Here is a 14,574-nt window from a genome sequence, read left to right on the forward strand (position 1 = left end):
AGCGCCTCTCTGCTGTCTCACTCTGGAACGGAAAGCCGGATGTTTTCTGTGTGACCGTTTAATGTTTCTAATGTTGAAAAGGGGGAAATGTTCTCCGGTTTGTGGTTCTGTATTTAAATTATTAAGGAGTTTCTTTTTGTCTTAACAGACTCATTTTGTAGGAGTGGACAGTTTTATATGTTGACTTTTCATACCTGAGGTCAGACTCTAAATAAAAGTAACCATGTGCTGTTTCCAGATGTTTGAGATGAAACTTTATTTATTGCGTCCAACAGCAGTATAGCATGATAAATACAATACAAGACTTACCCTGGTGAAAAAAACAAAGATGGGAGCGGTCGTATGAAATGGTTCAACTGGTGTAAAAAAAAAAAAAAGAACAGAGCAGGCTGCTGGTTTCATTCAAACAAATGTGCCAACGGTGGTGGAGCTAAATGCAGTGTTTAAGGCGGTCGATGAAGAAGCACAAAGTTGTTTAAGGAAGATTTCATCAAGAAACAAAAACCTGAATAACATGTTTTGCCCTTTATGAATGCACCTCATTCTGCAAAGGCAAAAAACCAAACTGAACAAATCCCATCAAGACATGAAACCGTGACGCAAGTAATCAGAGCTCTATAAACCAATAAAACCTGTCCCACATACAGAGTCCTGCTGCCACGAGTACTACGCTCACTGCAGAACCAAACATCGAATCATCCAACGCATCGTTTTTCCCTCACAGTCTGAATCTGCTCCCCGGCCTGTATTACTGTAGGGTCCTTAATAAAACGCCATGAGGAATTTTGCTTTTAAAAGAGCAGTCTGATATTTTAAGGAGGCGGAAAAAGTTCCATGCCACTCTTCTTTCTGTATTTATAGTTAAATCTACTCCATAAGCTCATTTACAGGAATTATCCACATATGATGGTGAAGCAGGCAAAATAACTTGTTGGTCAGCACCATAAATCAGTCAGCACAAAAACATGGACTGTATGAAAACTATTTTAACCAGTTAAGATTTTTATGTGGGATTTTATTTCTTTAAACATAAAGGACAGTTTTAATTATCAAACGGCTACAAAATAACCAAAAGTTCCACTCCTAGCCTGAAAAACAAACTAATCGTGTGCTGTTTTCTAATTTTTTTATGCCTCCTGGCTACAAAGATGAGCTTTAAAGCAGCGCCTCTAAATATGAATTATTTAAAGCTTGGAAAGAAAAACCGTACTGTTCAAACACCAAACTACTGCTCTCAAACTGGTAAAAACTGGTTTGAGTGGGGCTGCGCTCACAGACGGGGTTAAATGAAAACCCAAGAGAAACAAGTCGGGTTTATCTGAAGTCGCACTGTTATTTCACCCTTTCTTCTTAATTCATACCCCCAATTTTCTCAAGAGGTTTTTACATTTTAATTCTGGTACATTGACTCACGGCACCATCTTGTGGTGCTGATTGGTATTACATGAAAGTACAGCCCGGCTCTAATTCAACTTCAGTTGATATCGCTTCTGCACAACAAAGTCCTTTTTGTCATAGCAGTTATTTCTTCACATTCTGGTGACATTTTTAGTCAATTTTAAAGCTTTTACGCTACTTTTAAATATACAAATGTACAACAAGCACCTTCACAGAGCAGCTAATGTGAGCCAGTCTCACATGCACCTGTAACAGCTACAAACTTTGGGGTTGGAGCGAAAATTACTTGAAACACTTGACTGGCTTTAGTTCTTTCATGGGACTTGTTCACACTAAACCTGCAAACCTATCAGTTTACCAACGGTGAAATTCCCGATGACGTAAAATGCCGAGGTCATTGACAATGCTGGGAAAACAGCGGTACAGCTTCTGCAGGGCTCATAAATCCTAAACTAGTCCTCTAACGTGGCTTTGTGTGTTTTATTTCTAACAGAGAAATGTTGAGTTGTAACTTACTTAAAAAAAATAAAAAACAATTAGAGTTCTTACTGCTAGAAAAAAAGAGTTAAGATCCTAAATTTAAACCTGACCCAATTAAGAGCTCCAAGAAGAAGAACAAGATTCAATCCCTTCTAATGCATCACAAACCACACCCACATTTAGCTGCATAAAGACTACTGTGACATTATGCATAGAGAAGAATCTAATAAAGACAGAACTAAGAGGTTCAGGAAAACTCCCAAATGATTTCAAAAGACGCGCGAGGCTGACGGCGTCGTGGTTTCCGAGGTACTATGAAGCAAGGCAGAGCCGAGCTCAGGTAAGGCTTCGTGGTGCTAAAAACAAAAACATGTCGGCAGATCAGAAGGCGGGCCGGAGAGAGCTTTTCACAGCAAGACGAGCGGTCGAACGCGAAGCTCAGAATCACATTTTTCTTTTGGTTCCAAACAGCGTTCAGATGCAGCATTAAAGGCTTTTCAAAAACATGTGCAGCTGAAGGATATGTGGAAACGCCACTCGCACTCCACAGGGTTTGTTATCCAGACTCTGGTGTATTAAAACGCTCTTAGAAAAAAGTTTTAGCTTGTTGGTTAAAAATGATCCCAAACCAAGAAAAGGAAAGCAGCCGACAGAGCGGGAAGACGCAGGTGGAGTCACTGCTTTGAGGGGAAAGGTGCGGCTCCGAAGGGGTCGAGGTCCAGCGGCTGTGAGGGCGCCGCCTGCTGCTGAGGTCCACTGTGGATGACCAGTTCTGTGAAGGGCACCGCCCCGAAGTCATCCATGATTCGGCTCTCTCCGTGCAGAGAGCCCGTCCAGGACTTACCGTTGGCCGTGCTGATGTCGCCTTTTCCGTCGCTGAGGCCTTGGTACTGGCTGTGTCGGCCGCCGTCCTGAGGGTGGAAGGGTTTGGCTCCAAACGGGTCTAAAAGGGCGTCGTCCACCGGCAGAGACGCTCCCTCGGCCATCGTTATATCCACACTGATGTTCTCCTTAGAGTCAGAGGTGCTGAGGAACTCGTTGCTGCTCTGCGAGTCTCTGCGGCCGACCTTCTTGTGTCTGCGGACTCGTTCGGGCGTGCGATAGGTCGGCTTGTTAGTCTTGCGCCCTCCCGTCGGTGTGCCGTGGTGCCGCTTGCCGTTGCTGCCCCCAGCCGTGGCTTCCTGTTTGGTCTTCCGCTGGCGGGATGACAGCTTCTGAAGGCTGCGCTGCTTCAGCCTCTGCTGCTGAGGACTCGCCGACTCCTCGAAGGGCGTCCGGAAGATGTCTTCGGCACTTCTGGAGGTGGTGGGAGGTTGGGCGGTGGGGCTTGGCTGGAAGGGAGAGAAGCCAAAAACATCGATGCCCTCAGGAGAAACTGGCGGCGTTTGGCCCATGGGGACGTCACCGCCACTCCTGCTCGACCTCGAGAGGTTCCGGCTGAACGGCGCTTTGGTAAAAACGTCAAACTCGTCTGCCGCCTGCTGCTCATGGCCGACCTTGAAAGGCGCTTTAGTGAAGATATCTGTGACCTCTGGAGGTTCCACAGGTGAAGCTCCTCCGACAAAGGGCACGGCACCAAAAACATCCACAGGCTCCACAGCTCTCACTCCACCAGGGGACTCTGGGGGCGTGATCAGAGCCATCCCAGAAGGAGGACTCCTGGTGGCAGCAGTCGCTCCTTTAGCTCCTGCAGGTTTCTTTGAGCGGTTCTTCACCCTGCTGGCATCATAGTCTGAATCTGAGCTGTGTTTGTCTTCATCCTCCTCTCCCTCCTCCTCAGAGTCCATCAGCAAAGGCCTCTGTCCAAAATTCTCTGGCTCGGTGTCTTCACCATGCTCGCTGTTCAACGCCTCCTCTTCCTCCGGCTCTTCGTCCTCGCTGCTCTTAGGTGAAGGAGGGTCAGACTCGAAGTCGCTGTCGGACTCGTCGCCAGGCCTGCAGTTGGTCTTCCTGCTCGGTTTGTGCTCCTTGTGGGTCGGCTGCAGACTCTCAGCAGGTTCAGGAACGCCGACCTCCTCGCTGGTCGGCTCGGCCTTCTGCGCACTGGTACCTGCAGAAACAAAACACAGATAATACAGATGTTAACCCCTGATCCTTCCAGATGTTTTATAGTTTTAACAACTGCCAAGTCAGATTTCTTGAAGGCATCCAACCCTTTTCTGATCTCTCCAAAAACAAAACTCAGTTTTCCATTTAGAAAACCTCACAAACCTGCAATGACTTCAGATCACACAAAACCAGTCAGAATAATAACACTGCAGGATGTGTAACTCAAGTCTTTGCTACTCGTGTGTCTCGACAAAAACAAAGAAAGAAATCAGATCAGGACCAATCCCCCAAAACTCCTGTGCAACGTTAACATAAAAGAGCTATTTTATGGAAAATCGGTGACATCTCCCAGCTGGCAGCAGGTTTAACATGCCTACATTAGAAAATGATTTTGACACAGGAGGACTCGCAGGCAGAAGACGAGGCTGGTATCAGAACGCAGGTCATAAAAGATTTTTTCATATGACTGAGCAGCATCCATCCCACATGCTGTCGAGACCCCTAAACGTTTTACCCAGTGAATTCCACAGAGCAGGCATCCAGGGTCTCAATGCCAGTTTCTGTTCCTCTACAAAGTGAAATATTTTGGCTGTGACTCATAAGAATAATTTTATTGATCCCAAAGGGAGATTTATAGTTTTGGAGAGGTTAAAGTTTTTAAAAAAACTGAGCTTAAATGAGGCAGCTGTTAAAATTTCATGTAGATTATCTCCTGAAGTTGTTGTAAATGCCGAGGCGCTCTGGTTTCACATTTTTCTTATCCAACATCATTTTAAGGTTACGCCGAACACATGAAAACACGGAGTGAGTCGCTTGTATGAGTGACACTCAGGCAGTCTGAGTCTAATGCTCTACAGTTCCTCCTTTTCTTTTCATTTCTATGTAGAAAAACTATTTTGGTCCGAAATCGATCTTTCCTTCTCGTCTTCGTCCGCCGCCTCTCAGACTGCTTCCATCCATCGTTGTTACCAACCTTCAGCTCACTCTGGCCGGCGGTGCCCTCTGAAGAGCTGATATCAGAGCTGTCTTGTTTAAGAGCTCCAGTCTGTGCTGCACTGGTGTTTGAGCTCTGCCTCCTGTTGTCCACATTACACCTGAATCACCGTGTGAACGCATTTTGAATTTTGCAGGAAAACTGTTCAAATGTATCCAAATGGGTGAAAACTGATTGTTGTTTTTGTGAAACAACAACTGATTCAATTTTGCTAAAATCAAAAGTCAATGATAAGTGACAGACCGAGTCCTGATGCCTTCCGCTGCTTCTTCGACCGCTGTATTATGGAGGCATTACCCAGGATTACTCGGCTTATACGCCAACCTCCCCACACAAACAAATGCCCAAAAGTTTGCCTTATACTGAAGCAGAAGTGCAATCGCAAAAGTCAATATGGTCTAAAAGCTGCTCCGACTTCTCATCTCTGATCCTGCCATAAGAAGAGCGAGCTTAGAGGCCGGGGAAATAAGACGAGCAGCTTTTCAAGATTCACAGAATTACTTTTAAAGTTTAGAGATTTAAGCTGCGAGCGTCCCTTTAGACTTGAAAAAGGAAGCTTTGTTCTCTTATTTAAACTCTGCATTTTTGGAAATTCTTACATGTATTTTGGCATTTGGAGGAAAAATTTCTGCCTTCAGTGTGTAAATTTATGTCCAAGAGATTTGCATAATGGCAACTTAGAAATTATCCTAATTAGCGAGTGGATAGTCTCCAATTGTATTGAAGATAAACGGTGCCATATACAATGAGCCAATTCATTGTTCCCTATTAGAGGAACGCTGGGAAAAAGAGAAAAAGAGAACGACCCCCTGCTGCGAACATGAAAATGGAAACCAAGCGTCCAAACTGGCAGGACGTGACGGCGGATCAGCCAAAAGCTTTGCTGCCGATAAATCAAACAAGGCAGCACTCAAAGATAAGAAGTCCGAGCTGCTCTGCATCTGCTCGGCCCACCCGGATTAGAACTTGTAATCATGCTCACCTCCCGGAACGAGGCGATCCCGCCAAACAATAGAAACATCTTTAATCATGAGAGAAGATGTCAGAGCCACGCGGATTTGTTTTGTGTTTCTCCGGTGGGGTAGGGGGACATTCTGAAGGATTACAGGCTGCGTCTGATCTCTTAAAGATACAAATAAGTGGCGAAAACATGCGTGTGATTGTTCTCTTGTGTGACGGGAGATAAAATCTGTTAGAAATGAGCGAGAGCAGCAGGGGCTTACAGAAGTCTGTTCCCTCGCCGAACAACCGCCGCCGAGCACAGATTGATTTGACGAGGCCGCCGAGAGGTGAACCCAGCGACGGCGAGCCAAACGGGAACGCCCACATTGCATTTTATCCTGCAGGGTTCAGGTTAACGATTTTGGAGAGGGACGTGTCTGTAAAACTGTAGCTGCTGGATGGTCTGGAACGCCTCCTCTATCCAGTACACCGTGTCGATTCCTACATGCTTTAGATGAGGGAGGAGAGGCGGCTGTAGGAGGATGAACAGGTGCAGTGTTTGTACAGGTGTGCCTCAGAGGTGGAATATACAAATCTTGTCCTTTTGATCTTGTTTCAGTCATTCAAGATGAAAACTTGTTTGTGCAACTCATCACTTTGCATCACGCCAAATTAAAATTGACCCTAAACAGAAAACACGATGAGCACCTGTTACACCTGAAGCAATGAAATTAAGGAAAAAAAATATTTTATGAATCAGTTGTGCGACGCGTCGTATTTAACTGACATCGCTTCAGGCCTGTGAGATCTAAATCATCATTGCTGTCAGAATTTGCTTTTCCCCCCACTAACGGGGGACAAAGATACTTCTAAAAAGTATTTACTTTGCTTCAAAAAGCCCTTTCTGGGTTCTTCCAAACCACAGAATCAGGGTTGGGGCGAAGGAACGTCAGCGAGTTGTAATAATAGTTGATACACCTGTGGTCTCAACTCCTTCCTCGCATCTCTGGTAAGAGGGGCTACGACACAATGAGAAAGGGGGCTTGATTGACAAATGAAAGCGTGCGTGTGCACTGCTGGATCGTCCATCGTGAACTGCAGCATATTCAAAGCCTCTTTGATAAATCTTTGCTGTATAGTTTTACTCACAGCATCCTGATAGACTGATATCCAAATATGGTCAAAATTCCACCACAGACAGAAGGAAATGACGAGAACATGAAAGTTTGTCCAGAACTAAACCTGCAAACAAGGATTAACCACACTGAACTCACCATGTTCAGAGCTTTAATCTCCATCGGGTTTCCAGCAAACTAGGCATAGGGGCAAAGTCAGATTCACATCTACCCCTTTATATGGAAGATTCATCGATTTAACAGGAGAACTGCAGCCAAAATGCATGTAGGAGACTTGAAAATGTCTTTGTTGCCAAAGGTTGCAGAAATGCACCCTTAACCAAGCGAGTGAAGGACACATGCGTCGCTGCTTCTGTTTCACACTCTGTTTTGCCAACCAGCCGTTGCACAGCATCTCAAACATGCTCAGCTTTCAGTTCGAGCTAGACGGGGCGACACTTAAGACAGCCATCCTAACATCAGGAACATCTTGCTCGTGGTGTAGTGGTGGAGAGACTCTAAGCTTCTCTTTAAGGATAAAAAAGGAACCAAAGTGAGTATTGATTTTGGATGTTTTTTATTCATCAGTAACATTCTATAAAGAAGTACATTCACACTCACAGTATGATACAGGACCTTTTACATAGTCTGCTGCAAAAACAAGAAAACTACTGATCTATGGGTTGTTGTCTTTCTGCAGGAGAGGTACCAGGAGCTGCTGGAGTCAACTAAAGCTGAAGAGCTGTGACATTTTTCCAACACTTCTAATGAGAATTAAAGTTTAAAAAAAAAAAAATCCAATAGTTTTAGTCATCTTATTGGAGGCTTCCTAACACATCTGCATGATTTAAGGCTAACAAAAAATAAAACAAAAATATAGTAACAAAGGGGGGGAAACATCGCCCCAAGACAGAGAGGAAAGAGCACAGAAAAGTTGCAAATGTAAACAATATAAAACAACATCATCCTACAGATCCTGGGACAGTACTTCCTGTTTTGCTGCACTTTCAAAATAAAATAAAGTGCATTAATAACACTGACTGTCCCTTTCACTTGTTTTTGGCTCTGATGGTTCGCTTGTCCGAGCTATAGACCCATCCACCAATACACATGAACAAGATGTTTCTGAGAATGGCTGTCTCACTAAATGAAGAATGAAAAGAAAGTAAACAAATAAAACAAATAATTAAAAAAATAAAAACCAAAACTTAAATGAAGCAGTTTTTCCAAAAAAAGGCCCCAGTAAAGGCAGGCAGTGACATGAGCGGAAAAATGAGGTGGAACAGAAGCATCAAGCAGCTTTAACTCCAAACTTACCTTCAGCTAAACACAAATTACCACCAACTATATTCATTACAATGTGATATGGTTCATGTGTGCACGGATGAGTGCCAAGGGAAATGCTCACTTGCTGACCTAAGGCGGATAAACAGCAGCACAGTGAGGATCAACAAACATACAGCCCTTTAGGATTGTATGGATTCAAATATATATAAAAAGAAAGAATAAAACAAATAAAAAAAAAAGAATAAATCAAAATTTCCTCAATTTTTGACCAAAAATCAACATTTAAACAAGAGAATGTGCCATCAGCCAGTTGTATTCAACATAAAACTATTAAAACAATAACGAAAGTTAGAGTCAAGTCGAGCTGTGGCAGCTCCCTATCAAAATCATCATCCTTTATATGAGTGGGATCTACTTTAATCACTTGTTTGGTCCATTGTTGTGGCAAAGAAAGAAAAAAAAAACCCACATCCTTTCATTAACCATCCAAGTTTTTGTATCCACTATAATTTTCTAAGCAGGTAAATTAACTGCATGAAAACAGAGTAAATCTGTCATGGATAAAGGAAAGTTTTTCAAAGAAATCCTTTTACGTAACCACACTCGCTCATTTTAGCGGATAAATTAGTCACTTAAAGGTTAAGATTACCTATAACATGTCGTAATCCGCCGTGACATCGGGTACGGGGAAGGCCAATAACACATTTTCTGATTCGACCTCATAAAGTTACTCAGAGATCTTTAAGGGTTACGACGGGCACCCTGTTATCCGCGCTTGATAGAGTTAAAGTCAGATTTTATGGAAGTTCCTGTAAAGTAAATCAGCACACTGGTCTTTTTATAAAATGTAGTTCCTTTGTTAAAAAAATTAAATAAAAATACTGTCAGCTGTTGGTCATCAAAGAGGATTAAAATCAACTTCCCCACCGTCTGGCAGCAGGCACAAGTACAAGTCGCCAACACCAGAAACACTTAAATCACAAACTGGATATTTATTAGGGTTTAACGCTCAGAAGCAGAGCTGCAGGGGACCAGCAGGTGGAGCTGGAGCCCGATATCGAATCACGGAAAATAAAACCTGACCCGATCCGGTTTTTAAAGTCGGCAGCGGGCTTTAAAACAACAAAACACTAAACTAACCAACTGATGGCACAAACACGAGCGAAGAGGCTGCTCCAAAATTTGCTGCAAATTTTTTCATGCCAGCCTGAAGGAATGAGTCCCAACAAAGTGGGTTCTGCATCAGCTCGGTACAAGAGTCCCTTTTCTTGTTTTTTGGCTTCTTTTTTGGTTTTTCGTTTTATCCAATTTGAACTTGTATAGATTTTTATATTCCTTAAGTAATAAGTGAAGACAATAAAATATTTCCACACTTACATTCAAGTGCTTATAGGGTTATATTGCATTGTCATCTTGTCTTAATCTACTCTAAGATGGATTTGCATTAAGCCTGCGTGTTTGAGATGAATTTACTGTAGAGAGAGAGAAAAGAAAAAAACACTCACTCTCCTTTAGAAAATAAAATGTTTCAGGATTAATCATTAAATATATTCCATTAATTATAAACAGCGTGTCTAAATCACCTATCAAAACATTAATCAATTCACATTTAAGGAGCAGGAAGAGTACAGAGGCACAGAAGCTTATTGCTGCCACAGATGTGATAAATGTAGAAATACTGCGCTCAGATATTCACATTGCTTTAACAAGGCTGTGATCTGTGTTAGGGAAGAAGGGGAGGGGGGGTGAACCACAAGCAGTCTGGTTAATGAAGCCAAATCAGAAGAACTAATCATCAGGTTATGACGTCGGCCTCCACAGTAAAGTGCTCACTCCACATGTGAAGAACATTTGAGGCTTCGGGAAAACTATTGTGCAACGTGTGAGGAATCTTTGCAGTTTCAATGGCCGCGCAGGGGCGACAGTATCGCCATGTAAACAAACGGCAACGAGCCATAACTTTGGAAGTTCAAGTTTGCTTTTTTCCCCTCCTCAAAGTGGAGTTTGTTAGTACCAGGGCTGAGCGATGGTTCGACAGACGTCGTAATAATACAGGAGCTGAAAGATGGGTGTGAGATCATCTCAGCTACATGTTTCAGTCCCTAACACCAAATATATAGCACCAACTCTCCGATATGGTAAATCATGCAAAATAAAACATGTTTACAAAGCTGCGAGTAAAACAGACGCTTTCGGACCAAAGAGTTCCAACAATCAGAGCTTTTTTTTCTTCCTTTCTGATGAAAACTGAGTTGAATAGAAAAACTTAGAAAAGACAGACCAAGGAAGGAGCTGTGGGGGTTGTAATTTACTACGCAGTAATACTGTCCTTCACTGCCTCACTGTGAGTGACTCCTTGATGTACAGGACTGGTTTAAATCTATGGATCTTCCCAGGAACGCAGCTGGACTTCACAGTGATGACAACCGTTATTTAGCTCTCTCATTTTGCCAATGCAATAGTTAGTGTGTGCCCGTTTTTCCATTTTATTAGCAAACTACGGAAATGCTCCAACTCGGCTCTGAAGTCAGAAAAATGACAATATTTGACCTGATGAGTCCAAATCAGGTTCTTAAAGCCTGGACCAATGTCTCTGTGTTTTACTCTAATTTTATTTATCTGTTTATTTGTAAATATACAAGTTGTCAGTGCTGCCACAGCAAACACCAACGTCACTAAAGGCTCCTCTTGTGCTGGAGTTGTCTGTAAACTTTATGGCCTCATTCCTGAAGTGCAGACATGCAGAAAGGTGCGACTTCCTGTCAGAGTCGAAGGAACTGCAAAAGTTCGAAAGCAGCTCAAGCGTTTGGCTGAACACCGAATAACCCGCTTTATTAAGACGACTGTAATACTGTTAAATTCAAATGGTGCTATAATGAATTTGCTGCAAAATTTAACACCACGAAGAAAAAAAAATATTCTTATGACTCCTGAAATTCTTTTAATTAGATGGCCTTTGTATTCATTTATTCACCAGTCAGAAACTAAATAACTGACATTTAAACATCACTCAGCCCTTTGTAGTACCAACCACGTGACATTTCATATTGCTTTTAAACAGCAATTTCATCCAGCTCTTGTCCAAGCTGGACACAGAAGTTTTTGATTCTCACCAAACTTTTTTAATGCACTTTTATTCAAAGTGTAATTTAATCCAAAGTGCCTCACAATGAGCACATACCTCTGACTGTTCTGTGTTAGTACCTTGCTCCAGCCGCGTGGAGAGAGACGTGTTTATGAGTGGACTTCCATCTGACTTGCATAAAGGTTTGTTCCAACGGGACATTATATTTTCATTAATAAGCCTTCTGTTAAACTTCACTGCATTGAATGCATCGACACACCTGCTACTCCTTCGCTTCCTATTTTAACCACAGGAGGAGCAAAAGCTGCAATTTGCTTTTTTAAAATCATTATTATTATTAATAATATGATTCATAATGACAGCATAAGTGCATCTAAATCTTCCAACTAACATTAGGAAACAACACAAATCTGGCTGATCATTGGTTTTAAATGGCCCACTGCTGGGTCCTTGTGGCATAGGAGCTTCTGACCAGAGGTCAGGTGAGGGGAGAAGACTGGGATTGGGGGGGGGGGCAGGAAGAGGACAGACTGGGGGAGGCAGGTGGCTCCACAGTGTTGGGTCCTCACGGTAGAGACTCCTCTAAGACTTGCCTGCGTTGGCCACAAATGGGACTGAGCCGAAGAGATCCTCTGGAGGAAGGGGCTTGGCTGCGGCAGGCGGCGGTCGGTCAGTTTCCACGCTCGTTGTCCTCTCCGCTGGCTTTTCTGTACATAAAAGATCACAATTAGATATCTACAGCTACGAGGTGATAGAAGTAGTTTTGAAATTAAATATTGTTGCATATGATTGTGGGTGTTACTGATAAATGTTCCCTCAAATATGTACAGACTCCCACAGCTCTGAGAATACACTCAGTAAGAGCACAATGCCCAAAATCTGCTATTTTAACAACAGAAAAATGTTTATTCTCCATCTGGTTAAAAAGCTAAATAAACACGGTGATACACAATCATGTGGTTCACATGCCAGATTTTTCCCTTTATCTGAAAAAGACATTAACGAGGAGCTGAAATGTTTACAGAAAATTTCTCCGTCTACGGCAACACTTTTCAAACAATCACCTCTTTTCTTTCTTTTCTTGAAATGACAAAAGAGTTAAAACGTTAGAGTTCACTTGCTTGCTCTGAGCATGTCAAATTCCCGGTCAAGCAGCTCCTCCTCGGTCAATTTAGAAAAGTTGTCCTCTCCGAAAGGGTTCCAGCCTGACATATCGGGAGGGTTGCTGACTGCACTGCTGCAGCTCTGCAAAGGAGGGGTGACCCCATCTGTGGACAGCAGAGGGTTCCTACGGCAGAGAGGGGACAGCAAACAGACCACGTTAGAGACAATACCAATCAGATATTTCTAAGACTTCACAAACTGCATGCGTTTTCCAAACAACCGATAGGACTGAAAAAACCCAATGCTGAAGTGAGAACAAACGGCTGAGGTCACGGTGCTTGCATCCATCTTCAACATACAGATGATTAATGTAAATCCCATTTTCACATCACATAAAAACTTTCTATATGCTTAAAAATGGAAAGAAGGGAAATACTCTCACATGTAGAAGGAAACCAATCTAATTTCACTTCCACAAACAGATTCAAAGGACATTACCTGGGGTTAGTGTATGAGGGATCTACAGGAGATGGCCCCCCCATCTGGCAAGTACCAGCTCCAGTTCCTGTGGTGGGTGTGGTCGCATTGTAGGAACCCAGAGGGATCTGGAACTCAAGAGGGGAAGACATATAGGGGAGAGGCTGCTGAGCAGGATGATGCTGCTGCTGCTGCTGTGGATGTTGTTGATGATGTTGCTGATGCTGCTGTTGTTGCTGGACAAAAGCCTGTTGGTACTGTTGCAGCTGTTAGGGAAGGAAGAGAGGGAGAAGAAGGGGGGGAGGGAATGAGGGACGGACCATTGATTTCATGGCGCATTATGATGATGAAATGTTGTTAGAAACCAGTTCTGGATTTGGAAAGCTGGGGACACGGTGGAGGGGAGGGATGAGGGAATGAAAGTCAAAACAGCACATCGAACACCAAACTGAACACATCAACTAATAACGACTAACTCAAACTATGGCTGACAGATCAATTTTCTGGCCAATCAGAGAGTCCGAAACACTTCGAAACAAGATGCTCAAGTCAGTTAAAGTTCTGGGGTATTGATCTGGTCAACCACACGTGGGAGATTCCAGGAGACAATTGTTTCAGGAGAGCTGGACAGGGCCACAGAAGGCCCTTAACCCATCAGCAGGGCCGGTATCGACTTCTTTGTACAAGGTGGAACAGGATGAACACTGCCAGAACCCTACAGAAGGCCACTGGTGTGAATATTTCGGACCAAACAACCAAAAAGAGACTTCACGAGGTTGGCAGTTCCAACACTGACACCCTGTGCTTTTCACAGAAGAGAGCAGGTTCACCCTGAGCACATGTGACAGACGTGAAGGGGTCTGGAGAAGGCGTGGAGAATGCGATGCTGCACGTAACATCGTTCAGTATGAACAGTTTGGTGCTATGGTCCATGATGGTCTGGGAAGGGATATCCATAGGCAACATCACCCTAACTGCCAGAAGGTGTGAGGATCAAAGCCTTGGACCCACAGTCAAACCCTACACTGGAGCAGTGGGTCCAGGGTTCCTCCTGGTGCACGACAACGCTTGGAGGATACAGGAATTGATAACATTGACCGTCCCTTAACGCTCGCCTGACCTAAATCCAATAGAAAACCTCTGGGTCTTCATGTTTAGGGTCATCCAATCACTCATGATCTGGGAAGAGATCCCAGAGGACACCATCCATCACCTCATTAAGAGCATGCATACAAGCGCACAGGGGACAAGTACCTTTTTAAGTTGCTGCAATGAAATTTTTGCAAAATGGACCAGTCTGCTGCATCAGTTTTTCACTGATTTTCAGTGCGTCTTTGAATTCAGGGCTCTGCAGGTTAATAATTTTAAGTTCTATAAAATGTAGCAGTTTTACCCAGTCCATATCAGTGCAGATATCTAGCATAATTTGTTCCCCCATTGCAGTCTCATGTGTTTCCAAAGTGTTCCTTTAATTTGTTTGAGTAGTATATAAATAAATTCTGCAAATGACGACGAAATGAAAAAATACAGTTTATGGTTCACCTTTTTCTCTAAATCCTCTAGTCATCCAACACTTTCTCCACTCTCCAAGTTTGTAAAGCAGTTTTTTCCACACTGCTGTTGTGCATTTAAAGTACCGCACA

At 43.3% G+C, this 14,574-nt stretch overlaps 1 protein-coding gene across 1 annotated transcript in view; it reads right to left on the minus strand.

Annotated features, from left to right (window-relative positions):
- Nucleotides 1-241: 241 nt before the first annotated feature.
- Nucleotides 242-14,574, minus strand: part of bmp2k (BMP2 inducible kinase) — a 55,930-nt gene continuing 41,597 nt past the window's right edge. The window contains exons 13-16 of the mRNA XM_082556060.1: nt 12,953-13,197; nt 12,472-12,638; nt 11,944-12,057; nt 242-3,928 (exon numbers count right to left, since the gene is read on the minus strand). Of these exons, the coding sequence (XP_082412186.1) occupies nt 2,553-3,928; nt 11,944-12,057; nt 12,472-12,638; nt 12,953-13,197 (1,902 nt within the window). The 3' untranslated portion in view covers nt 242-2,552. The remainder of the gene's footprint in view (nt 3,929-11,943; nt 12,058-12,471; nt 12,639-12,952; nt 13,198-14,574) is intronic.

The sequence above is a fragment of the Aulonocara stuartgranti genome (assembly GCF_965226115.1).
Source record: "Aulonocara stuartgranti genome assembly, chromosome: 12".
Taxonomy (NCBI): Eukaryota; Metazoa; Chordata; class Actinopteri; order Cichliformes; family Cichlidae; genus Aulonocara; species Aulonocara stuartgranti.